General features: G+C 39.1%; 1 protein-coding gene, 1 long non-coding RNA gene and 1 pseudogene across 4 annotated transcripts; 2 read left to right on the top strand and 1 right to left on the bottom strand.

Moving 5' to 3' along the window:
• Positions 1 to 2,862: 2,862 nt before the first annotated feature.
• Positions 2,863 to 5,352, bottom strand: LOC120436811. Its single transcript, XR_005610616.1, has 3 exons — positions 5,288 to 5,352; positions 4,146 to 4,631; positions 2,863 to 3,913 (listed from the first exon to the last, which is right to left on the bottom strand). It is a non-coding gene; the product is annotated as an uncharacterized LOC120436811 (long non-coding RNA).
• Positions 5,353 to 9,433: 4,081 nt separating this feature from the next.
• LOC120436810 (SUN domain-containing protein 3-like) lies at positions 9,434 to 14,984 on the top strand. Of its 3 annotated transcripts, XR_005610615.1 has the most exons (10): positions 9,436 to 9,737; positions 10,415 to 10,505; positions 10,632 to 10,792; positions 10,900 to 10,958; positions 11,070 to 11,211; positions 11,301 to 11,425; positions 11,535 to 11,708; positions 11,834 to 11,923; positions 12,126 to 13,420; positions 13,493 to 13,633. XR_005610615.1 is itself a non-coding variant. In XM_039607668.1 (9 exons), the coding sequence occupies exons 2-9, from the start codon at positions 10,417 to 10,419 to the stop codon at positions 13,652 to 13,654; spliced, it is 1,002 nt and encodes a 333-aa protein (XP_039463602.1). In that variant the 5' UTR covers positions 9,434 to 9,737; positions 10,415 to 10,416; the 3' UTR covers positions 13,655 to 14,984. The 3 variants fall into 3 exon arrangements, 2 of the variants coding, with proteins under 2 accessions (XP_039463602.1, XP_039463603.1); XM_039607668.1 differs by lacking the exon at positions 12,126 to 13,420 and having other exon boundaries at positions 9,434 to 9,737; positions 13,493 to 14,984; XM_039607669.1 differs by having other exon boundaries at positions 12,126 to 13,631.
• A 1,013-nt stretch (positions 14,985 to 15,997) lies between these two features.
• On the top strand, positions 15,998 to 18,540 carry LOC120436815 (annotated as a pseudogene).
• Positions 18,541 to 26,980: the final 8,440 nt, after the last annotated feature.

Here is a 26,980-nt window from a genome sequence, read left to right as displayed (position 1 = left end):
TCACTTCAAAACTGATGAACAATAACTGCACCTCTTCCCAAACATCTTCATATATATAATACATCACAGTACAGAGGGTAATTTCTGGGTGCTTGAATTTTGCATGTTTAACTTTTCTTCTTTTGTATTTTTTAAATATTTATTAATGATTATTCTAAGGTCTGTGTTTGTGATGCAGAAGTTGCCTTAACTTATCTTTGATCTTATCTGAAGTTCAAAAGCTTTTTTTTCAAACAAACAGAAGCCAGTATTCTAAAGAGTTCATATTTATTTCATTCAGGTGAATAATTCAGAGCTTTCAGGTGAATATTTAAATTTAAACTACATACTGTCTCAACCAATGGTTTAAAACTGATCCTGAGTGAGTACATCTAAAAATAAAGAAATAAAAACTGGCTCCTTTTACATTTGTATTACTGTTACTCTCTGAAAAAGACTCACATAAAGCAGATTTATCACAAGCAAACATCAAGACACATCCTTCATGGCTTAAAGTTGCAGTGGGACTCTTTCGCCATCTGGTGGTTGTAACAGTTATGACAACTGTTCCTGCATATATGTCCCTCCTCAGTGTGAAGAAGACTGGACTCCAAGCTGCTCCTGCTGATCACTGCGTGTTCCTCCTGTGTCTAAAATCTATTTCCATTATGAATCAGGAAACTGTTTGCACCAATCATAAAGGCAATAAAATACGTCACACACTAAGAAATAACAAAAAGGAATTGTGGATTTCAAGGAGATTTTTTTCCCTCGTTTTTTGAAATCATAAGAATACAAACTAATGCAAGACTGTCATGTTTTCATAAGTTTGTAGAGACACTGTTCTGTTGTATTCTAGGACATCAGTCACTTTTTAAATGCATGCTACTCCTCCTATTCATCATCATCATCATCATCAGCACCCATGACCTCCTTTTAGTCTTTGTTTTGTTATTTTTCAGAGTTCAGGAGACGTTCTTATGGGATTTCCACAGTGTACAAGTACTGTTTAGACCCTTTACCTAAAAGAAAAGAGTAAAGTACAAAGTAGATTTACTCACTGCAGGAAAATAATGCCTCAATCTGATATATTGTCTTCTATGACAAACTGAAACTGATGCATCTAAGTGTAAGCAGCATTTTCCTGTTACAGCTGGTCTAGATGGAACTGATCTGATCTCCTTTATGTACAGGTAGATATCCAGTGGGTTTGCTAAGGGTCACAGATGAGGGGCTGTGTGAGACGTTTAATGGGAAAGGAAATAAAACCATTGTTCCAGACCTGCAGCTAAGATACTCGAGTATCTTCAAATATGAAGCTGAGTATTACTTCCATACTTTCCTCCACTGCTGATGACCTTGTTACCTGCTGCTCCCTGTTAATGATCAGCCTCAGTTCTGATAGTAAACTGTTGGCTCTCGTTCTGTCAGGTTGTTGCTCAGTGACGTCTTGTTTTCATTTTCCTTCTTCTTCAAATGTGTCTTCCTTTAACTCTTTGCTTTTGTTTCTGCTTCAAACACCAAATGATACACGTGCTGCACCTCTGATGGTTTGTCAGAGAGCAGAACAATTTACATTACAGAGAATATTTTACAGTTGAACAGAAACTTTCACTTTTTTCCTCTAAAGTGTGTTCACTGGTTCTTCCAGCTAATTTAAACTGATTTTTCCTATTTTAATACCTAAATAAATAATCATTTATTTTTTGTTCATTTGTCTAAATTCTGGGAAAAGAAAGAAGTTTGTATTTGTTTCAGATACAATGAAATCATATTTTGACATATTGGAAGATGCTGAAAAAATACTACAGGTATAAATGGAAACTACAGTTTATTTCTGTTATTTCCTGTGATAGTGTTTGTACACTCGCTCATGATAACTGTTCATTCAGCTGCTGTTTTTGTCTGCTGGACATCTTTAGCTTTCAGTAAGGATGCATTCATAGATCAGCACATCTTTTTGAACCACATTTCTTATGAGACTCAGAGTTTACATTTTGGAAATGTGGTGAGACCTGGGGTAGAAAGAGACTGAAGCCAGCTTCAACCTCGGCAGTTTTGTGTGTGTGTGAAGCAGAAAGATAAGAACTGTGTGGCCAACTCATCACACACATAATCCTGAATCAGAAAAACAGCATCAAGTGTTGTAATTGTTAAACACAGAAGTGTGATTTATATGTGGTTTTACTGATGGTTAACACAGTCGCACAAACACCTGAAACTGATCAAAATATAAAACAACATATTAAACATAAATATGTGCCAGTTACCAGAACTTATATGTGGTTTCACTGAGCTTTAATTATGCTCAGTTTATCAATACTGGCATGTTGAAAATAAATAAAAATAAATATGTTTAAGTAAACCAGTATAGTGAATCCGAAAATAGAGTAACAGTGATTCTAATAACAGACCTCACCAAGAGTCTGACCATGATGTGTGTGTGTGTGTGTTCTTGTCTAGCTATCTTTGTGAGGACCGAAATCTGCATTCTACTATACTAGTGAGAACCAGCAGTCACTTGTGAGGACACACAACCCGGTCCTCACATTTTTGAAGGCATTTAAAGCCATTTTTGAGGATCAAAACATGGTTTTAGTGTCAGGGTTACAATTAGGTTATGGTTAGATTTAGGGTAAGGGTTAGGGTTAGGCATTCATTTTTAATGGTTAGGGTTAGGGTAAGGGGCTAGGGAAACCATTATGTCAATGAGGGTCCTCACTAAGATAGCTGAACGGGGTTGTGTGTGTGTGTGTGTGTGTGTGTGTGTGTGTGTGTGTGTGTGTGTGTGTGTGTGTGTGTGTGTGTTGCAGGACTGGAGTGTAATGAAGGTCGCCGCTTGTTCTTTATTTATATTGTGAAACAGCTTACACAGCATTCTTAGGTGGAGCATACAGAGTGAGAAAGTAAGAAAACATCTCCTGATTTGGGAACAGGATGTGTGAGTTCATTGACCTTAACATGATGTGCTCTATTTTTCCTTTTAAGCTAACATTCCTAGTTTCAGTTAAGCAACTTCCTTCATATGGTTTCAATCATACTAGTCTACAAATGTCAGGTACACACACACTCTAAGTTTAAATGAAGCTAAACACTATAAGAGTACAAACACTTTATAAAACAGTAGTGGAATTAATACAAATGGATACAAATTTCCTTTAACAAACACATTTGATCAAAAACTTTGAAACCTGTATTGTTGTTGGCAGATGTGTAATATTGCTGCACACTACAGTTTGTTATTGAAAATTGTTCAGATGTTTCCTATTTTTATGACCACCTACACCCCAAGATACTGTTTTAAAAAGTATTGATTTCAGATCCTTTCTTTTAAAATCTATAAAGTCCCTGTTCATTTGTCATTAAAATTAGTTTTACATGAATGTTACTGTGTCATTTATGATCTTTTAATGCTTAGACTACACTGTACACGTCTACATCACAGACATTTCAGTTACCTATTTATGAGACTGGGCTGCTTGACTGTGGTTTGGAAGCATTTGCAAAAAGCACATAGAGCATGCTGTAGTTTCTTTTTTAATATGATGGTCTGAACATAATCTGATCCTATTTCTACCTGTCTCTACTGTTTCAAGATTTAACTGAAGTTTGTTAACCTATAATTAAGAGGATATATGTTTATTCCAGCTCTCATGGGGCAAAGGAATGAGACAGACTTATCAAAGTCTCTTTGATTAGATACTAGGGCCAAGTGGGTTCAAAACAGGGAGACACAATACACATTAAAAAAAACATACAATAAAATGCATATGTAACAGTGGGGAGTGTAATACATAAGCCTATAAAGTGCAGTTAGGCTATAGCTTACACTCCTGGTGTCTTTGAATAAAACAGTTTGGCTGAGCTTCTTTATGCTCTCCAGTTGTTTTTAGCAGAGGCTGAGCAACCCAAGCTTCTTCCTTCTTCTTTTTTCCTGAAAAACAAAAACATGAACATGGAAACACCACGAAGAAGATACCAAAGAAAAGAGCTAAAACATACAGTACATGGGTCGTCCCTATTACTTTTGTTTCTTTGCACTGAACCAGCTGCTCAAACAGTATTGTGACATTTTCAGATGACAGTGCAGCTCATTTCTTCTGAACAACATGCCCAGAAAGTGAAAATCACCTCTCATATGGTGTGGATGTCACTGTGTGTCTCACCGTGTGCCCCTTCATGTTTGGGCCACCATTTCTGGGGACAGTCCTCTATGTCAGTAGTTGGCTCTGTCCTGTATCGCTCCACACGTCTCAGTACAGTCTTCCTCTTTATCAGATGAAGACTCTGAAACAAGCATGAGAGCTGATCTTTTCTTAGATGGCTCGTATGTTGCTGGTTGTTCAGGCTGTGCAGGCCTCTCCCGCTCTCTCAGCAACGCACTGATCGAGCGCCACACCTCAGCCCTGTCAGGTCTGCTCAGACACTTCAGATCCTTAAACCCAGGATCCAGTGCCGTTGCAACCCTGAGCCACATGATGTTAGTTTTTTCCTTGCGCTTCTCCGTTTCTGCTTTGAAGGTTTCCTTGAATTTAACCATGTAAGCTGGGTCATCCTCAGAGACCTCCATCACTCACCACAGGCGACACAAAGCTGGCAACACCACTGAGGAGCGAATAAACTTCTCCCCTCCCAGAAGTTCAGTTATACACCTGCAATAATAGAGAAACACACTTCATTGAGAATTTGTTACATTTACTCACCTAAGGTTCAGTTACTTTACACACACACACACACACACACACACACACACACCACTTCTTACATAGGAAAGTGCTGATTATGTTTATGTTCAGTTCCCCACTGTGGTGAAAAATAATGTGCTGTTACCCCGAGGTAACTGTGATTACTTAGAGAAGTCCGATAGTCTCCGGTGAGTGCAACCGTGTTGGTCTGCCCCAAAGCCTCCTCCACTTTGGCTTTCTCGTCTTCATACAAGTTTTCTATCTCGGTTACAGTGGTGGCTCTCGAAGCAATTCATACCCCTCATCCTCCACGATGTTAATCGGCCTGCAAGCTGTAGCTGCCCATTTTGCTATGGCTGGAAAGTTTGTTGGTTGTAGAATTTACCAGCCGTCTCCTTTGAAAGCTATACAGCACGTTCTGCCTTTGGCGAGAGGGAGGAGGGCTCTCTGTGTCATCTGTGTGCTTGGCTAGTAAGTGGTATTTCAGACTGGACGTACTTATAACTCAGTTCACATCGACAGTAAATACAGATTACTTTGGTCTTATCAAGAGATCCATCTGGCTTTGCTTGAAATTGAACTTGCCGTTCAAAAGAACCTTTTCTTTATCCATTTCTGCTCACCATCTACAACTGCTGCGTCGCTTCCTGACTTCCAAAAGAACAGAGCGGGCCAAAGGTCCCAGGCTGGGAGTGTGTGAGTGCGTTAATTCTGCATCAAAAAAAAAATAAAGGTGTTAAAAAAATGCATGAATGCATTATTATCACGTTAGCTTTGACAGCCCTATTAGATACACAATGTGAAGTTCATATTTCTCTTAACAAATAAAACTGTAATGACAAACATGAACATGCAAATAGAGAGAGCTGCCCTGCAAACTGAAAAGAGAATTAAAATGACAAAAACAGGATTTCCATAAAGAGCATCTTGGAATCAGTAACCAAAAAATGATCACAAATTTATCAAAAAAATCATTGGTTCATATTTCAATTAAATATGAATATGTTCCTTAACTGTAAACAGTTAGGATTAATCAGGTCCATCTCCTCACCACCTTCATATTAACGAGTGTGTACTCCTAAGTATTTTTCCCACACCTGAACAAAAACACTGATATCTACGAATAACAGATTCAGCTGATGCAGCCTGACTCAAACCTGATCATAGATGTTCAGCACAGACACACAGACAGAGAGGTGCTGTTTAATGTTTATTGTTAACCTAAGTCACTGATCATTTACAGTATTTCAGAGTCTGACAGTCTTTGCATGATGTAAACGTTACTGTGAGTTTCTAGCTGACTCTCAGGTGTGACAGGTGTGCCAGCAGGAAAGAGGCTCAATAAACCTGCAACCTGAGGTTTGTCATGCAGGATTAAAGGAGCCAGGCTTTGTTCTGCCATATGAATTTTGACAACATGTGTCGCGCTGACCTAGTAGGTGTGGCTGTTGCTCTTCTCTTCCTCCTCCTGCACTACCTGCTCTGCGCTGCTGCTGATTAGACCTGATGCGTGCTGCTCCGCCAGGTGAGCTGAATTTGAGCAATCAAGGGCGGGCGTGCCTAGTAAGCCTTAAAATGCATGCAGCAGTCATTTGACCGGAGAGCGACATACTGAGAGGACAGCAAACAAAGCAATCCACTTGCCACTGTGAGGAAGACTTTGGACTAGACGGGCTATCGGTAAGCTCTTGGTCTCATATTTGCTGCTTATACGTTTGGGACCTATGGAAGCTCAATTGTGGAAATGTATTTATGCTTTGGGAAATAGTTACTGCATTTAAGTTTAAAGCATTATATTGATATTAAAAGGAATGTTTAAGTTTGAATAAATTGTTTATGTAGATAGTGTTTCCCACATTTATGTTAATTAATACTAAAAATAGCTACCCCAAATCCGTGGTTAAATCTTAAAACTAGTGTAAATATGTTTGGTTTGATTTAAGGTGAATAATTCTTTGTAAAAGAAAATCCTTGGTTAAAGTCTCTATTAAAATATTTGCAGACTTTAAAATGTATACTTTGAAAATGTAATTGTTTATAAAAAGTATAAAATGCAAGGTAGACGCATTTTGTGTATTTAAGTACCACAGTTTATTTCGTCTTCATTGTTTGAAATTACTTAGCTCTGTGATTAAAAACCAATGAATGTAAAACTAAAACTGGGTTAAATGATAGTTTAGCTAAAGCTAAATACTTTTGTTTATGTTAAATGGCTTTACTGAAGTGTATATATTTATGTTATTTTATTTGTATTCTGTATAATGCATTTAATTTAACTGAATGAGTAATGAAATGTTCTTTATCTTTATGTTTAAAGGTTTTTCACCTACCTATTTACCTACTACCTATCTATCTAGCAAAACAGCTACCTACCTGAATGAAGCTGAAACTTGTCAAAAATAAATGGAGTGAAATCCAAAGTCGGGTCTTTTTCAAGTGTAGGCTCCTCACAGGCACAGAACACTTGACCATGTGACCCGACTATCAATCTTAAAGGAAGTCCATCAGAGTTCTTTGCCTGTGTTGCATGTGGAAAGAATTTTCAGGCCAAAGAATCCTGGAGGAACCATGTTAAGTCGAAGGTGTCCTCATCTAATCCTGATGGTCATAGCATCAACCAGATCTATCAGCGAATTGTGTGTTTTGCATGTCCTGCCTGCTACCACCTCTTCAACCTCAGAGACGAGTGTCTCCAGCACATGTCAGCCGAAAGCCACTTCAAAGACTCACTCGTCTTAAGAGAAAGTCCGCTGCCAGTCCCTGTCCCTCAACATGTCAAGAATCGTCTCATCGCCTTGTGCAAAGATGTAGCGTTCAGTGTCCGCTGCTCTTTGTGTCATAACGTACTGATCTCCCATCAAGCAGCTCAAGCTCACTTTAATGTGTACTGCAGACAGGGCTGTGCTGTGGCCAAAGCTGACAAGACGATAGTGCAGGTCATGAAGCAGCTGCAAGTGCGAGGGCAGTGTTCTGTCTGCTGTGAAATCTTCCTCAGCCAAGCTGAAATTGAGAAACACAGGGAGTCGATGCAGCATGAAGTTGAACTCAACAATACAATGGCAAAAGCACTTCTTCAGCACTGCAGACTTTAAAATGTATACTTTGAAAATGTAATTGTTTATAAAAAGTATAAAATGCAAGGTAGATGCATTTTGTGTATTTAAGTACCACAGTTTATTTCGTCTTCATTGTTTGAAATTACTGAGCTCTGTGATTAAAAACAAATGAATGTAAAACTGGGTTAAATGATAGTTAAGCTAAAGGGACTGAGAAGGAAAAGTTCTTTAATTAAGAGCAAATGTCTTTTTTTTAACTACTCACACCTTTGCGCATGCGCACAAGAAATGCTGCTCTTATAGAACGCGTGCGCGTCGTGTTTGATTTGTGTGTTCATCTTTTTGTAACGTCACTTAAAAAGCTGCAATTTGAAAATTTTCTTCTGCTTCTAAATTTTCTGGTTCAGCTGAGTGAGAAGCGCTAACCGTTCAAATTTACATAGTGATTCTGTTTCTACAAGTTTGGTTTTAAGTGTCATGATCCGGAGTCTGTGACTCCGTGTTTATGTTTTAGTTTATTATTATTCTGTGGTTTTGGTTACCTTGGGTGTTTGTACTCTTCTGTTTCATGGTTCTTGTTGCTATGTTCTATGTCCCCCAGTCTGTGTTAAGTTGGTGTGTTATGTCATTGCGTGTATGTGTTTCCTGTTTTACTTTGAAGGTCCGTGTCTGTTTTCGGTGTGTTTGTAACCAATACGTCTACTCACCAAAGAATGAGTGAAGCAATATGGATAACAGCAGAGGACAATTTATTTAGGGTCTGATGGCAATTTACCATCGGTGTCCAGCACTTTAAAGTTTTGATGGACTGGAGCACATCAGTCCTTAACATACATTCTTAAACATTAGCTTGATACTGATACACCAAAGGAAACTTAACCGACTCTAAGTACAAATGTTTCAACCTGAACAACTTAGAACTTCCCTGGGATACAATACAAACAAAGACAAGAGGAAGTAAAATATATTTTTATCAATGGCCACTTCTAACCAGGTGGCAAGTGAATATATTGTGTAAAGAGTCTTTTTTTCTCAGTCCTGGGGTTGTAACACCACAATCTCCTCAGTCTGTAATCAGAGAGTGTCTATTTGACAATAACCAAAATGTCTTTGGGTAGTCTTTGTGAATGCAACAAGAAAATAAAACAATGGTGTTAGCTGGCCAGCAAAATAAAGAGAGTGTATGGCACTGAGTGCGGGCGTGTGTGTGAGTACTTCGGTCCAAATAATCGAGGTCCGGATGGATGAATGAATGGCAGCCACCGATCCTTAATGGCACCCGCGAGACAGCCCAACAACGAGGCAGCACAGCAGTAAGGCAGCGCAGCAATAAGGCAGCACAGCAGCGAGGCGTCTGGCAGGAGAACGAACAATAGTCTTTTTTTAAGGCTACTGCAGAAGGAGATATTCCCCGCTAGCTCACCCAAGCTTGCTCTCTGGCACAGCTACAAGCCATGTGAGCTCATAGCCCCTCCCGCTAGGATGTACTATCACAGTCGACTGTCGTAAAGCAGCCGCAAACCAATAGCAATAAAAAAACTCAAAATCATTAAAGAACATTTTATAACTGAACACCCAATATAGATATATACATATATATACTGAATATCAGATAACCAAAGTAACACTGGGTTACATGTTCAGGTTACTTTTCCCCTGTCTCGTCAGGTCTGATTACTTCCAGCTGTGCCCTCCTTTTGTGTCTCATTCCCTCGTTATCCTTCTGTGTATTTTAACCTCGTGTCTGCCTCTGTTAGTTGCTGGTTCGTCTGCGTTATTTGGTACGTTATGGTCTGCGTCTCTCCGTCCGTCATTCTGTGTATTTCCCCGTGCCTCCCTGCATCTCTGTTTCTGTTAGTTTTTCCCAGTTCAGGTTTTCTTAGTTTTACGCTCATCCTCGCCATCTCTGTTGGATTTACTTTTGGGTAATAAACTCACTTGCACCAGAGCTGCCGCATCTTGGGTCCTTAATAATTCACACACGGCTTGCCCCGGCAATCCGTGACATTAAGTGAAGGTAAGTGCAATCTTTAGACTAAAATTCAACAAGTAAATAAAACAGAGTGTGTTTTAACTTCACATCTTATATTTAATATATGTCATTAAAAAAATCAGAACATTCTACTGTAAAGGTGATTTACTGCTTACCTGTTAGAAGGAACTTGTGTTATAAATATTGATTTCCTTTTGTATATTAACTATGAAAATAAAGAGTTTTTAATTCCTGTGTGAATGTCTCTAAAGACTTTTTGACAAGATTTTGGGCCAAATTCATGTAGTTGCTTTGAGCCTTTTTTTTACCTCTGTGGTGGATGCCTGTTTTTCGGATTTGTAAAAACTACATTATGAACAAACAAATTGATATTTGAAAGAGATTTTTTTTCAAGAAAAGCAAGAAAATGTTGTGATCTGATGATACGATCTGAATCAGAACAATATGACTCTTTGCTTTTGAAGACGCTAAGAAAAAAAGTTCCTTAATTAAGAGAGATTTTCATATATGAGTGTGATTCAAATATTATTCTGTTGATAAGAAAAAAACAAGCTGGCACCGTAAAGTTTATATATAAAAGAATCTGCACTGATTTGTACAGAGATGCTTCTAATGGAAACATGCTCAAATCATAGTTAAGAAGTCTGATAAGCTTTGTGTTAGAGAGTCCCTTAACCCTTTCTCTCGCTTTCATTTTACAGCCATGTTGAGAAGAAGTGAAAGACTTCAGTCTGTGGGCTGTTACAGCAGAGAAGGAGAGCCGATAATCTCCTACAAGGAGACTTTATACACGTTAGTGCTGATCTACATGTTCTTTTTTGTCATCCATTGACATATATGCATGTTTTATAATGACAATCCATTTGTTCTTCCATGTACCTTTTTTTTTTCTCACGTGATTTTGTTTGTTCTATGCAGAATTTTCAAAAGCCGACGGCTCCGTCCTCGTCCTGGCCCCGACACTGCTGACCACGACGACGTTGATTCTGACTACACTATAGTCAGTGACAGCAGCAGAGGCCTCTTTGGAGCCACCAAGGCATTGGGACTTTTGGTCCTCATGCTGGCGTTGTGTTTTGGTAAATGATCTCCTTCCACAAACAGTTACAGTCTCTCTAGTAGTACTATGTGCTTTTCTTCTGGATTAAGCATCTCATCTTATTTTGTGTTTCTCTTCACACACCAGGATTGATTTTCGGTATTGGAGGGCCCAAAATGGACTTTTCCACCCCGTTCATGAGTAAGGTATGAAAAACATATGAAGCTCATAATATAAAAGTGATTTTAATTTTCAGATAATGCCAGTTTAATGTTATCATAAAGCTTTTACATATAACATAAATGGCCTCGTCTCAGTTGCAGTACTTAATGAGCGAACATGAACAGGTGGAAAGGCAGTTACAACAGCTGCAAAGGGAGTTCATGGACATTAAAAAAAGGATGGACTTCCTTCTTCCAGTTGGGGACAGGATGCCCAACTTTGCTCTGGAGGGACTGGGTAAGACATGAAATCAGATCAGAAGTCATGTAAGAATTTCTTTGTTGTTGTTTTGCAATTCCTTTCTCACTCTGTGTTTTTGCCTACAGGAGCAAAGATTGTAAAAGAACAGTCTTCAGCATCCTACCTTCCAGAACAGTCTGGATTGAAGCTGTGGGGGCTTACATTAATACCTGCAAAACCACTATGTGTAAGACCAAGAGTGGTTATTCAGGTATAATCTACTCCCACAAAACAACAACATAACATCTCACACATCTGCACAGTTTAATAGTCAAACACTAGCGGTCCGTACTGAGCTCTGTTTTTCTTTTTCTCTTCAGGGTCGAGCACCCATGGTCCCAGGAGTGTGTTGGAGTTTTGCAGGCTCCCAGGGACATTTAACAGTTGAGCTCTCCCACAGCATCACGATCAGTCATGTGACACTGGGTCATATTTCTAAGATGGTGTCACCATCTGGAAAGATCTCCAGTGCTCCCAGGATGTTTTCAGTGTTTGTAAGTCACAGATTTCTGGATTTCACTGTGCACACATCCCATCACTGCACCAATGTTGAACTGTTGCATTTAGCATACATGTACATAGAGAACAACTTTATATGTATTCATGTCGGTCTTTCCAGGGAAAGAGAGCGTTAGGCGACAGTGGTGTCCACCTGGGAACATTTCTATATGATGAAAATGGAGATCCACTGCAGACATTCAGGATACCCGTGAGTACACTCTGCCATTAGACACATGCACATAGATTTTTCTATCCAGAGTACTTAGAGATTAGCACCCCTTGCTATCTGTATATCCTCCCTCCATAATAATCAAAGTATCCCAAAATTTATCATCCTGTCGAGACTCAAAAAACTTTTATCCAACTAACTAGACCTGGTTTTTTTTTTTTTTTTTTTTTTTGTGTCTCAGGACCACAAAGTAGATGTCATCCGCTACGTCACGCTGCATGTGTTGAACAACTTGGGCAACCACAAGTATTCCTGTCTGTACAGCTTCGGAGTTCATGGAAAGCTGACATAACCAGCTTCCCATGAACTCCAAATATATAAGAAAAGAGAGGGAAAATGTGACAGTGAATCAGACTCCAAACATATTGAAATAATTGCATTAGAAAACAATGTCCATTTAACCCCATTTTTTTCCAGCGAACATCCATCCTACCAGGTAAGACGTGTCTGATTAAGATGTTTGCAGTCTGATTCACCTCACCCCCAACCAGCCATGGCAGAGGACTTGCCCCTCCCTGAGCCTGGCTCTGCTGGAGGTTTCTTCCTGTTAAAAGGGAGTTTTTCCTCCCCACTGTTGCCAAGTGCTTGCTCAAAGGAGATCATCTGATTGTTGGGGTTTTCCATCTCTTATACTGTAGGGTTTTTACTTTACATATACAGTGCTTAACAAATTTATTACAACACCCGTCATAAAAATAAGAACACTCCAAATTTCTTAAACCTGTAATTCTGGTCTACTGGTTTTGTTAAGCACTGTGTTATTGTGAATTGGCCCTACATAACATGAACTCATTTGGACTGAATTACATTTTTTGTAAAACAAAACAATTCTCTAAATTTTCTCCTCTGAAAATTTTGAGATATTTTTAAAACAACATCAATAAAATTTTAAGAAGATATTTTTCATGTTTTCTGTTATTCTTAATTGTCTGTGTATATTAAACAAGCGCGATAACACTATGGCCACAGGATTTAAAATTTGAAAATGAACATTACTTTTTTACTTTTAGGGGTTTTAAAGTCCATGTTGCTGTGCTGTGAGCCTTCACTGTGATGAAGGATTTGAGGTTTAGTGATTTAACTTCTGCTTTAACCGTGTGTTGTCATTGATACAAAGGTAGCTTACGTCTTACCCTGGTACCATCATTGTCGGTATCAGTAACTGTGTCATGGTCCCTGTGTCTGCCCGGTCGGCCCAGTGTGGCTACATGTGTTTTTGTCTCTCTCTCTCTCTCTCTCTCTCTCTCTCTCTCTCTCTCTCTCTCTCTCTCTCTCTCTCTCTCACATACATACATACATACATACATACATACATACATATCTATCGCTCTGCCTGGGCGGAGCTCACCTCGGCCTCCCGCCTTTGGTCCACGCACCTGCAACTAATTACTCACCTGTGGTTCATCGTCCTGTTTGCCGGCCACTTCTTAAGGAGTGGCTCTGAGCTCCTCGTCGCTGGACTATTGAGTAACACACGTTAGTCTAATCCCGGCTTCATGAATTTTGGAGATTCTTTGTGCGTTTCTGGTTGTGATCATCTCGTCTCAGTGTGTCCAGAATCGCCCGGACCCGTCCTGTAACCCTGTAGCTTGGAAACCTGAGCATGAGTGTGGGAAGTTTGACGTGGTATGTGTGGAAGAGGAATTTCCCGAGTGGAGCGAGCGAGCTGGAAGTGGAGCGTGTGGAGTTGTGATCGGTGTGCGAGTGTGAACATCCTGTTTTCCCTGAACTTCCCCGTGGACCCCTGGAACCCCTGGCTTCCCCCCACTTGTATATATTGCACCTGGTGCTTGTAAATAAAGAACTGTTTAATTGTAATTCTCAGTCTCCGCTTGAGTCCGACCTGCCTGCCTTGACAAACTGGCGATGTATGGTCCAGATTTATTTTTTCCTCTGAAGGGAGGAAGTGTGTAAATGGGTCTGTCTGTATGTTTGTTAGCTGTGTAGCGTCCACAGTTTTCAAAAGATCATTTTCAGATTTTGCATTATAGTAGATACCAGGGCTGGACTGGGACAAAAAAAATCTGCATTTTTGGTCCAAGCACCCCAACCCCACATTATATTTACACATATATATGAATAACATAATTTCATGTGCTGTTGTCACAACACATGACTATGTGAAGCCAGACAGCGAGTGAACAAAATAAGTCCACACAAGGCTTGCTTTTCTTGATTTTACTGAAGATCTTTATTAAACTTTTCTTTCTTTGGTTTTTGTCTTGTAAGTGAAATTTATGAAAATCAAAAATAAATTAATAACTAATACACACATCTTAATGCCAGACTTAATCATTAGCCTGGCTTAAACACATTCACATTACATTACATGGACTAAAATGTTGTGCCAAACACATATCCAAGTTCTTTCTGAACGCATTAATACTCACAAAGATAAAAGTCTCCTAAGGCACAAGCGTGTAGGGTACATTTAGTGTGTACATGAGTTGTTGTCTGCGTTATTTCTGCTTGTTCACAACATTACTGGTGAAGATCCGGCAAAGATAGATTAAGAATTCCAGGCGTGGTACTGTGTGTGCGGGGCGGGGTGCAAGTTTAGATTCCCCATTACAAACCCAGTATGGGATTGTCCTTCACTATCAACTGTATGCAGATAAGCAGCGGGGGGCCCATGACACGTTGGGATAAGTGAGCATCAATATTGTCTCCTTTAATGCCCGAGGATTATCTGTTGGACACAGTGAATTTGACCAATCATGCTGTTTAACTGGATAAACGTTTGACGTCCTGTGATATATTGTGTTTTCAATAAACTTTTTTACCTAAGCAAGATCTGGAAGAACTGAACTGTTTGCAAAAGGACTTTCATGGAGTTGGTGAATCCACCACTGATCTGAGCTCTAGGATGGTTTGTGGGAGAATTTCTGGTGGTGTCACTATACTCTGGCACGAGAAGTATGATCAGCTGGTTAATGTTGTCAGACTGAATGTTGATTGGGCTATAGGAGTTGTTTTATGCTTTGTTATGTTTTTGGACTTTTAATGTTGGTGAATAAACACATGGTTTGTCTGCACCTCATCTCTGCCTGAAGCCTCCTATTTGAACCCAGCTGCTACAGGGCATCCTAACATAAAGCAACACACTGGAGCCACTAATCTCAGAGAATGTCTGACTTACAAAATGTAAGATTTAATAAAAGAAGCTGCATAAAATAAATAAAAATGAATAAATAGTAATTAACAAACACAGTTATAAAGTCAAAGAAAGTATTTCTCTGTATTTGAATTGGAAACAATTAATGTTCATGTGAAAAGAAGAAGACAAACCTAACTGAAGTAGACTTACAGAAACTGGATGAAGTGAATTATATCCATATGTTTTTGAACGTGAATTTTCTGTGTTAAGAATAACAAAGAAAATGTAATGAAGTGATTTTAAAGTTTAAACTTTGTGTTAAATCTTGTAAATCAGAGAGAGAGAGAGAGAGAGAGAGATGAGGTGTGGGTGGACATCAGATGATTAAATGTCATTTCATGAAATTTGTTTTACTAAAACCTTGAATTAAACTTGAAAGTTTGCATTTCAAGCACATCTTGATGTTTTCATTTAAACTCCACTGTGACTGTGTACACAGGAAAAACTACAAAAAACGTGTTTTTAAAAAAACCCAAAAAAACCCCATTATGGACCAATCTCATTTGTTATTGCTGAATTTAAATATTTGTTACTATTTAATGATCATAATCTCATTTGAACATAGGTTTGATTCAGTGGAGTCAGTTGTTCCCATGCATCATTCTGTAAGTGTGAGAATGAACTAAGATTAGAAAATGTCAAAATATAAAGTGTCATTTATTTTCATTCATCACAGCATCCTAAACTTTGCTGAAGTTTTTGAAATATAACATGAACTCGCTGAGTGTTGACTGTTAAATTTCAAACATCCAAGTAAAGTTAAAGTTTAACTGGGTCAGACTTGTTACTGCATGCTGTAATCAAACATACCACACCCTGCATCATGTGATTGGCTCGTGGTCGCTCTGTAAGAATATTTCTTTAGTGCCTCCCTTCACAGATGTGTCTGTATCAGGATGGGTCTAAACAACATGGTGCAAATGCAGTTGCTGGTGAGCCTCATTTCCTGTAGGAGGTGAACAAGAGCAGAGATCTGTTTCCCTTCAGAGCACAGAGGTTGTTTCTGTTCAGAGAAAGTGAAACTGTCTGACAGTCACTGAGAGACGGTGAAACGGCACAGCACATGAATCAAATGGACCAAACAAAATTCTGCTGTTCAGTCTGTTTGGATCTACTGAAGGATCCGGTGACTATTCCCTGTGGACACAGCTACTGCATGAACTGTATTAAAAGCTTCTGGGATGAAGAGGAAAAGAAGAAAATCTACAGCTGCCCTCAGTGCAGACAGACTTTCACAGCGAGGCCTGTCCTGGTGAAAAACACCATGTTAGCAGATTTAGTGGAGGAGCTGAAGAAGACTGGACTCAAGCTGCTCCTGCTGATCACTGCTATGCTGGACCTGAAGATGTGGCCTGTGATGTCTGCACTGGGAGAAAAATTAAAGCCTTCAAGTCCTGTTTAGTCTGTCTGGCATCTTACTGTGAGAAACACCTTCAGACTCATAATATTGTTGCAGCTTCATTCAAGAAACACAAGCTGGTGGAGCCCTCCAAGAAGCTCCAGGAGAACATCTGCTCTCGTCATGATGAGGTGATGAAGATGTTCTGCCGTACTGATCAGCAGATTATCTGTTATCTCTGCTCTGTGGATGAACATAAAGGCCACGACACAGTCTCAGCTGCAGCAGAAAGGACTGAGAGGCAGAGAGAGCTGGAGGTGAGTCGACAAAACATCCAGCAGAGAATCCAGGACAGAGAGAAGATGTGAAGCTGCTTCAACAGGAGGTGGAGGCCATCAATCAGTCTGCTGATCAAACAGTGGAGCACAGTGAGAAGATCTTCACTGAGCTGATCCATCTCATCCAGAAAAGAAGCTCTGATGTGAAGCAGCAGATCAGATCCCAGCAGGAAACTGAAGTGAGTCGAGTCAAAGAGCTTGAGGAGAAGCTGGAGCAGGAGATCACTGAGCTGAAGAGGAAAGATGCTGAGCTGAAGCAGCTCTCACACACAGAGGATCACATCCAGTTTCTACACAACTACCCCTCACTGTCAGCACTCAGTGAGTCTACAGACTCATCCAGCATCAATATCCGTCCTCTGAGTTACTTTGAGGATGTGACAGCAGCTGTGTCAGAGGTCAGAGATAAACTACAGGACATTCTGAGAGAGGAATGGACAAACATCTCACTGACAGTCACTGAAGTGGATGTTTTACTGTCACAACCAGAGCCAAAGACCAGAGAAGGATTCTTAAAATATTCACGTGAAATCACACTGGATCCAAACACAGCACACAAACAGCTGTTATTATCAGAGGGGAACAGAAAAGTAACATTAATGAATAAACAACAGTCTTATTCTGATCATCCAGACAGATTCACTTTTTGGTTTCAGGTCCTGAGTAGAGAGAGTCTGACTGGACGTTGTTACTGGGAGGTGGAGTGGAGAGGGGAAGTTTATGTAGCAGTCGCATACAAGAATATCAGCAGAGCAGGGGATGAATCTAAATTTGGACTTAATGACAAATCTTGGTCATTAAATTATTACAACAACAGTTATACATTTTTGTACAACAAGATCCAAACTCGTGTCTCAGGTCCTCGTTCCTCCAGAGTAGGAGTGTACCTGGATCACAGAGCAGGTATTTTGTCCTTCTACAGCGTCTCTGAAACCATGACTCTCCTCCACAGAGTCCAGACCACATTCACTCAGCCGCTCTATGCTGGACTTTGGCTTTACTATAAATATGGAGCCACTGCTGAGTTGATTAAATTGAAATAGACTGAAGTCTTTCATATTGTGGGTTTAAATCTGTATTTTAGTTTCATTTTATTTTCTCTCCATCATTTCTGCACAGAGATCAGCTGTCAGTCAAACATTATGGGTGGTACCTCCACATCTTCTAGTTGTTCTCTTGATGTTTCTGAGTTTTTAAAGATCTTTCCTGTGACTGTTTATGGAGGCTATCACTGCTCAGCATCATTTTGATTTACTAAAATATTTCTCCACATGAAAATGTAAACTTCTCTATCCTCTAAATGTTTCTGGAATATTTGTATTGAAAAATGTCGACATTTCTCTTTATGAGTATGGCAGACCATGTGTGTGTGTTTGTGTTTGTTTTTGTCAAAATCATCAAACAAATGAGGAAAAACTGTGATTTTAATGAATGAATTCATATATTGTGTTGATGTTTTATTGTGTGAATAAACTGGAAGGTTTGACTATAAATCAAACTTTGAACAGTCTTTTCTTCTGTCTTCATTCCAGGATCTCACTCAAATCTGATGCAGAAAATATGAAACTAATCTGAGAGAATAACTGAAGCAGTTTTCCTCCTGAAGCATCACAAAGTTCAGAGTTCATGTTTAGAGCAGAAGATTCAGCAGTCGCTCTGTGACCTTTCAACTTTCTTCACTAAAACAGCTTCATTACAGAGAAACAAGTCACATTTTCTTCATGTTCTTAAGTCCTTTCAGATGTTTGTAATGGTCCTTGAATGCAGCATCAGTGTCGCAGGTTTAAAAGGTCACTTTCTGTTGTGTTCAAAGATTTCCTTCAGATATGGTCTTTAATCAGTAAAGCCAGTGATACAGCAGTGTCATTAGCTGTGTTATTGGCACCAGGCTGTGTTTATGTATGTATTTAATTCTGTCTGAGGATGTCTTCAGCATGAAATGATCATTTGCTCAGCTGCTGTGTCTCATCTCTTATCAGACATTGGTTGGAACAGAGTTTTGTTGCTGACCATCTGACAAGAGGGTGAAGAAAAGCTTCAGGCTTCATTTGGACACTACGTTGGACAGAAGTCTCCACAAAATGACTCAGAAACACAAATATTATTAATGAAAGTCCAAATTTCAAAAGGGGTCATACATGATCCTGAGAAATGTCCTTGAACATTTGAACATGAGTCAGAGGGTTGTCAGGTTTCTACACTGCATCGTGGCATCAAGCCTGAGATGTCTGTGTAAACAAGTATGGAGGACACAAATGCACAGACGGAGTCGAGCTGTTTACTGCTGATGAGGAAGGAAAATAGTCTGTTGGATATTAAAGCAGCATTTATTAGAGTAAGAACAGATACTTGTGTCCTTCATTTGGTCCCCGTCAATTTACAGAAGACTTAAGGACCCTTTGACTTCTAACATACAGCTGCATGTTTACAATTTTATTATTTATTGATTTATTTCTAGCAAAGCGAGACTTTACCGATTAAAGACATATAATCAGACATATTACTGTTACTTTCTGAAAAAGACTCACATAAAGCAGATTTATCACAAGCAAACATCAAGACACATCCTTCATGGCTTAAAGTTGCAGTGGGACTCTTTTGCCATCTGGTGGTTGTAACAGTTATGACAACTGTTCCTGCATATATGTCCCTCCTCAGTGTGAAGACTGGACTCCAAGCTGCTCCTGCTGATCACTGCGTGTTCCTCCTGTGTCTAAAATCTATTTCCAGTATGAATCAGGAAACTGTTTGCACCAATCATAAAGGCAATAAAATACGTCACACACTAAGAAATAACAAAAAGGAATTGTGGATTTCAAGGAGATTTTTCCCTCGTTTTTTGAAATCATAAGAATACAAACTAATGCAAGACTGTCATGTTTTCATAAGTTTGTAGAGAAACTGTTCTGTTGTATTCTAGGACATCAGTCACTTTTTAAATGCATGCTACTCCTCCTCTTCATCATCATCATCATCATCAGCACCCATGACCTCCTTTTAGTCTTTGTTTTGTTATTTTTCAGAGTTCAGGAGACGTTCTTATGGGATTTCCACAGTGCACAAGTACTGTTTAGACCCTTTACCTAAAAGAAAAGAGTAAAGTACAAAGTAGATTTACTCACTGCAGGAAAATAATGCCTCAATCTGATATATTGTCTTATATGACAAACTGAAACTGATGCATCAAAGTGTAAGCAGCATTTTCCTGTTACAGCTGGTCTAGATGGAACTGATCTGATCTCCTTTATGTACAGGTAGATATCCAGTGGGTTTGCTAAGGGTCACAGATGAGGGGCTGTGTGAGATGTTCAATGGGAAAGGAAATAAAACCATTGTTCCAGACCTGCAGCTAAGATACTCGAGTATCTTCAAATATGAAGCTGAGTATTACTTCCATACTTTCCTCCACTGCTGATGACCTTGTTACCTGCTGCTCCTGTTAATGATCAGCCTCAGTTCTGATAGTAAACTGTTGGCTCTCGTTCTGTCAGGTTGTTGCTCAGTGACGTCTTGTTTTCATTTTCCTTCTTCTTCAAATGTGTCTTCCTTTAACTCTTTGCTTTTGTTTCTGCTTCAAACACCAAATGATACACGTGCTGCACCTCTGATGGTTTGTCAGAGAGCAGAACAATTTACATTACAGAGAATATTTTACAGTTGAACAGAAACTTTCACTTTTTTCCTCTAAAGTGTGCTCACTGGTTTTTCCAGCTGCTGTGAGATGTTTATGCCTGACTGTAAAGATGGAAATAAACACAGATGGAAACACTGAGTCAGAGTGTTGCTGCTGGTTAGTCAGTATATAGGAGTGCAGAATTATTAGGCAAGTTGTATTTTGAGGAATAATTTTATTATTGAACAACAACCATGTTCTCAATGAACCCAAAAACTCATTAATATCAAAGCTGAATCTTTTGGAAGTAGTTTTTAGTTTGTTTTAGTTTTAGCTATTTTAGGGGATATCTGTGTGTGCAGGTGACTATTACTGTGCATAATTATTAGGCAACTCAACAAAAACAAATATATACCCATTTCAATTTTTATTTTTACCAGTGAAACCAATATAACATCTCCACATTCACAAATATACATTTCTGACATTCAAAAACAAAAACAAATCAGCGACCAATATAGCCACCTTTCTTTGCAAGGACACTCAAAAGCCTGCCAGCCATGGATTCTGTCAGTGTTTTGATCTGTTCACCATCAACATTATGTGCAGCAGCAACCACAGCCTCTCAGACACTGTTCAGAGAGGTGTACTGTTTTCCCTCCTTGTAAATCTCACATTTGATGATGGACCACAGGTTCTCAATGGGGTTCAGATCAGGTGAACAAGGAGGCCATGTCATTAGTTTTTCTTCTTTTATACTTTCTTGCCAGCCACGCTGTGGAGTACTTGGACGCCAGCGTGATGGAGCATTGTCCTGCATGAAAATCATGTTTTTCTTGAAGGATGCAGACTTCTTCCTGTACCACTGCTTGAAGAAGGTGTCTTCCAGAAACTGGCAGTAGGACTGGGAGTTGAGCTGCATTTACTCCTTATGCAGCATAAGGAGTAAATACAGAATATTAACCAAAGTTGTGATTAAAACACCTTTTACAAATGCACAAAAAAACCCAAAAAAGAAGTCTTTCTACCTTCTGCAAAGTTCATCGCCCCAGAAAAGACAAGAGCAGCAAATTCTCCGACACTGAAACCTGCAGCAGCGACACACATCTCAATGGCCTGTGTACAGCAGGAAACAAGTCAAAAAAAATAAAAATAAAAATGTAACAGCCTCCCGATTATGACCGATATATCATTTATGTCACTGATACATCCGTAACTGAAATTAACTCAGAACAATTTGTTTATTTTTTTAAATGGTCATTCAGAATCAGAAGATTATTTACGTGGTGTTTTTGGTGGGAGTGAAACAACAATCTACTGATAAAAACAATAAAAACAAGATGTGATAATAAGAAATAACCACTGTTGGAAGCCTTATTTACTCTATCGCTTTAATCAGGTGCAGTAATTAAAGTTGAAATGAGAAGCTTTGCATTTGAAAGATGCTCTTCTACTGGGCACTCAAAATGCTTTCTTACAACAAGCATCATTCATCCACACCTTCATACATAATGTGCGCACATTTTAAATATAAATTAATATTACTGTAGCAGTATTTTTTTTTTTATTAAAAAGATAAAATGGCCACATTTAAGAAGGCAGGACCTGCAGTTATTGTCCTTTTTCCAGACATTTATCTGGCACTTACTTTGGGGTTTTCTTGGTTGAGTCTCTCCACAGCAGCCAGGAGGTGACAAACACCGCCGGCTGACAGTGAACCGTTTTCTGCAGCTCAAATTCAAATTCAAATTTTATTTGTCACGTACACAGTCATACACAGTACGATATGCAGTGAAATGCTTAGACAACTGCTCGTGACCTAAAGAAAAAAAAAGGCTATGAATAAGATAGGAAATAAATATGAAAATTAAAAAGGTAAATTTAACTAGGAAGGAATAAAATAAAATATATAAATTAAAGTTAAAAATGAAATAACTGTACAACACAAATTAGAATGAAGGGTAAATTTAACTGGGAAAGAATAAGATAAAATATATAAATTAAAGTTAAAAAATAAAATAACTGTACAACAAAATACACAATACACAGTATAGAACTATATAAGAATGTATGAAGAAAGCTCGTCCTCGGGGCAGTGTTGCCAACTTAGCGACTTTGTCGCTATATTTAGCGAGTTTTCAGACCCCTTAGCGACTTTATTTCTAAAAAAGTCGCTAAAAAGACGTGAAAGCGGGTATCGCTTTTACTCAACAAGCAGCAGGTGCTGTAACGCAGTCAGTTCTTCTTTACTCTTTTTGCTGTTTTGTGGATCACAAGGTTTAAAACTACTTATAAACACACACACACAAAAGTAACTCCACCAGAGTGCCTATTTCAGGTCACTTTTGCCGGTCCAAGCCCGGGTAAAGGAGCAGGGTTGGAATTGTGACATTAAAAAAACAATAATTGCTAAAAGAAATTTAATTTGTAGTTCTAAATAAACTCTAAATGCATTTAGGACGTTTTTACTCACTTTATGTCTCTTCCACGATGTTATTTCTCTCTCCAACAACATAGGTTACAATTAGATTAGCATGACCAATTATGCAAATTAGGCGATGACGTCATTTAGCAACTTCTAGAGACTTTTAGGACAGCCAATAGCGATTTTCCTTACTGAGGAGTTGGCAACACTGCCTCGGGGCCCTCCAGACACAGAGACTGCAGGTGTTCCAGATCTACTGGCGTTTAGATCAACTGGCGTTAGTCGAACAGATGTGTGGCAGTCTTGCGTTTCAGGAGCTGCTACCGACAAACCAGCAAAAAACGCCAAATGTGTCACCTGTGACACTTGTGAGGTTATCTCAAACACACTCCGTCAGTCTTGATGCTGTTGAACAACAAAATGTTTAAAAATGTGGCGAGTTTACCTGGTGATATCCTCACGCGCGACGCGATCGCGAAAACAGCAAACAATTAACACCACGCCGATGTTGTTCACAGGACACCAAGAGTAAACGATCGGGAGACTCTTGTCGTCGTTATCGTTCCCCTCGCACGGTTTATTTCTCCGAATTCAGCGTTTTTGCTTCACAACTAAAGCGAGCAGTTTACTTTGTGCACTAACATGGAGTCGAGTCAACCAGCGCCACCTCTGGCCAAGTGCCACAGCCTACAGCCAGATCAACTTGTGACACACATCTGCAGCACGTTTGAATTCGTTTCATGCACAACACATTTGTACCTTTCAATTGTGTCTGTTTGTGCGTCATGCAAATAAACTTTTGAAAAGAATGAAATGACACTAATATTTCACTAGTGTTGTAACATCACATGTCGTTAGCGTAGTCTGTCTGTGTCTTTTCTCTGCGAACAAACATTTTAGAGTTGGTTGTTATATACAGTCTGTATAAGTGTGGTTAATCTAATAAACATTTGTAAGGAGATGGCAGTTACTGTGAATGTACAGCAGGTGATTAGTAATAAACAGTCAGACAATGACCCTGACAATCTCATTCAGTCTTGCAGATTGAATGCACCTTCTGTGGAAAGTGGTACCACACAGTGTGTGTGGACTTCCGCTGTGCAGAAGGCGACTACAAATGTTGTGGGTGCTAAATAAACAGAAAAAAAAGTGATCCCTGTTGTCTTTGCTTACTGATTGTTTTTAGTGTTGACAATCCACATTGCTGCCATTGCATCTTTCAACATGTTTGTGGGTAGATTTGGATGTACCAGGGGTAAGTGCAGCCACTCAGCCTCTACTCAATGTGATCATAGCAGCAGGTGCAGATGTGTCACAAGTTAATCTAGTAGTAGGCTGTGGTACTTGGCCACAGGTGGCAGCAGTGGACTGACCTCCATTGGAGACTGCTCCAGCTGCTATGTGATAGTGGATCTGCTACAAATTGAAGATCATAAGCAAGTTTTGGAAATTAACCCTTGTATTATGTTGAAGAACAAACAATTGACATTGATTTTGTTGCGGGTCATTTAGATCCGTACTGTGTAAATCCACTCAGAATTATCCAAAAACTGCAATAAAACAATAGCAACGTTATTTTCCATCAGATAAACATGTAGAACACAGACATACAACAGTTAGACTTTCCATAACTATTTTAGGAACAATTTGGTTTTTCGTTCTTACAAACTAGAGCAGGGCGATATGACCAAAAATATTTATCACGATATACATTTGAAAATTTGCGATAACGATATAACTGACGATATAATTGATACTAGACAAAATACTTTACAACTCCACAACTTTATTAGTGCAAAGAACCTCATCAATGTATTTTCACTTAAACAAGCAGCTATTTTTATGTGCATTAAAGTTATATAAAAATTTAACAGTGCAAATGCAAATTCCTTGCTGACAGTTTAACCAAAAGGCATTTCCAGTGGAAATTGCCGACACATCCTCAACATAACCATGTATAATATCCACAAAACTTAAAAAGAGGTTATACACACACAATACGGTAATATTATGTTGAAGCACAGTACGTATCACTCCGCGAGGCTCCTGCCTGCGATAGCCGTAATGCTCTGACAATCCATCAAGCGGTGCAGCTTCGTAGCTTAGCAAAGTCGTACTGAAACATCTGACAGATTTTCGAGCGCCGTGTACCACATAAAATCGTTTCGAGGTCAGTAAACACAACCAGAATTCATACATAAGGCACACGGGATTATAAGGGACACTGTCGATTTTCAGAAAAATCAAAGGATTGATTTTAAGTGTGCCGTATTTTCCAAACAACATGGTAATAACGACGGCCCGCTAGCATGCGGTACCAAAAACAGTGCTTTGTTGTGTATCTGACGGACGAAAGCTAAACCAGTTCCACACCACTGAAGTTGCAGCATTTTTACAAACCAGTTCTGGTTCATCCGTTTCATTTAACGATCCACTTTCGCTCTTCTCATTCTGCGTCGCCGCCATGTGCATATGGAAACAAAGGCACTGCGCATGCGCGTTTTACCCATATTCTATCGCGATATTTCATTTTCCTATCGTTGCCCAAAATTACACCGGTATTACCGTGAACGGTATGATATAGCCCAGCCCTATTACAAACACATTTCTGTTGAACTTGCCCAACGTTCTCAGTTTTTCAGTGCTCAACATTTTCAATTTTGTCCACATGATGGACAGAATGTAACTGTGTGCTTTCTGCAGATGTACTTCTTGCATTTCTCACAAAAAGTGCTTGTTTTCAAACAGGAATCTTCCAACTAAGATTTAAAACAAAAGATTTCTACGTCTCCTCCAGTCTCATAAACAGATGACAAACCAAGTGACACACCTGAGTCACTGACTTTCTTAAATCCACTCACTCTCACTGGCTCTGTTTATTACTAATCACTGTGTAACTGCTGTGAATTCACAGTAACTGCCATCTTACAAATCTTCATTGGATTAACCACACTTATACAGACTGTATATAACTACCAACTCCCCAGCCATGTTGATGGATTGCCTATATTGGCTGGAAATATTAATTTCCAGAGAAAAGACACAGGCAGACCCTGCTTATAGGATGTGATGTGACAACACTAATGAAATATTGATGTGTCATATTTGTCCAAGGCATATTTCATTGTTATGGAAAAAGAGAATATCAAAATCATGATGACCAATTGGAGTGGTGATTTCTATGACTTTGTGTATATAATTTGGAATTTTGAACAAATGTAGGCCAATAATAAATATATGATATCATTTCATTCTTTTCAAAGGTTTATTTGCATGACGCACAAACAGACACAATTGAAAGGTACAAATGTGTTGTGCATGAAACGAATTCAAACGTCTGCCTGTGTCTTTTCTCTGGAAATTAATATTTCCAGCCAATATAGGCAATCCATCAACATGGCTGGGGAGTTGGTAGTTATATACAGTCTGTATAAGTGTGGTTAATCCAATGAAGATTTGTAAGGAGATGGCAGTTACTGTGAATTCACAGCAGTTACACAGTGATTAGTAATAAACAGAGCCAGTGAGAGTGAGTGGATTTAAGAAGTCAGTGACTCAGGTGTGTCACTGGTTTGTCATCTGTTTGTGAGACTGGAGGAGACGTAGAAATCTTTTGTTTTAAATCTTAGTTAGGAAGATTCCTGTTTGAAAACAAGCACTTTTTGTGAGAAATGCAAGAAGTACATCTGCAGAAAGCACACAGTTACATTCTGTTCATCATGTGGACAAAACTGAAAATGTTGAGCATTGAAAAACTGAGAACGTTGGGCAAGTTCAACAGAAATGTGTTTGTAAGAACGAAAAAACCAAATTGTTCCTAAAATAGTTATGGAAAGTCTAACTGTTGTATGTCTGTGTTCTACATGTTTATCTGATGGAAAATAACGTTGCTATTGTTTTATTGCAGTTTTGGATAATTCTGAGTGGATTTACACAGTACGGATCTAAATGACCATAACAAAATCAATGTCAATTGTTTGTTCTTCAACATAATACAAGGGTTAATTTCCAAAACTTGCTTATGATCTTCAATTTGTAGCAGATCCACTATCACATAGCAGCTGGAGCAGTCTCCAATGGAGGTCAGTCCACTGCTGCCACCTGTGGCCAAGTACCACAGCCTACTACTAGATTAACTTGTGACACATCTGCACCTGCTGCTAT

This window comes from Oreochromis aureus, unplaced genomic scaffold (genome assembly GCF_013358895.1).
Source record: "Oreochromis aureus strain Israel breed Guangdong unplaced genomic scaffold, ZZ_aureus HiC_scaffold_24, whole genome shotgun sequence".
NCBI classification, from domain to species: domain Eukaryota; kingdom Metazoa; phylum Chordata; class Actinopteri; order Cichliformes; family Cichlidae; genus Oreochromis; species Oreochromis aureus.
The sequence above is the reverse complement of the archived record's forward strand: the minus strand, read 5'-3'. Positions and strand labels throughout refer to the sequence as shown.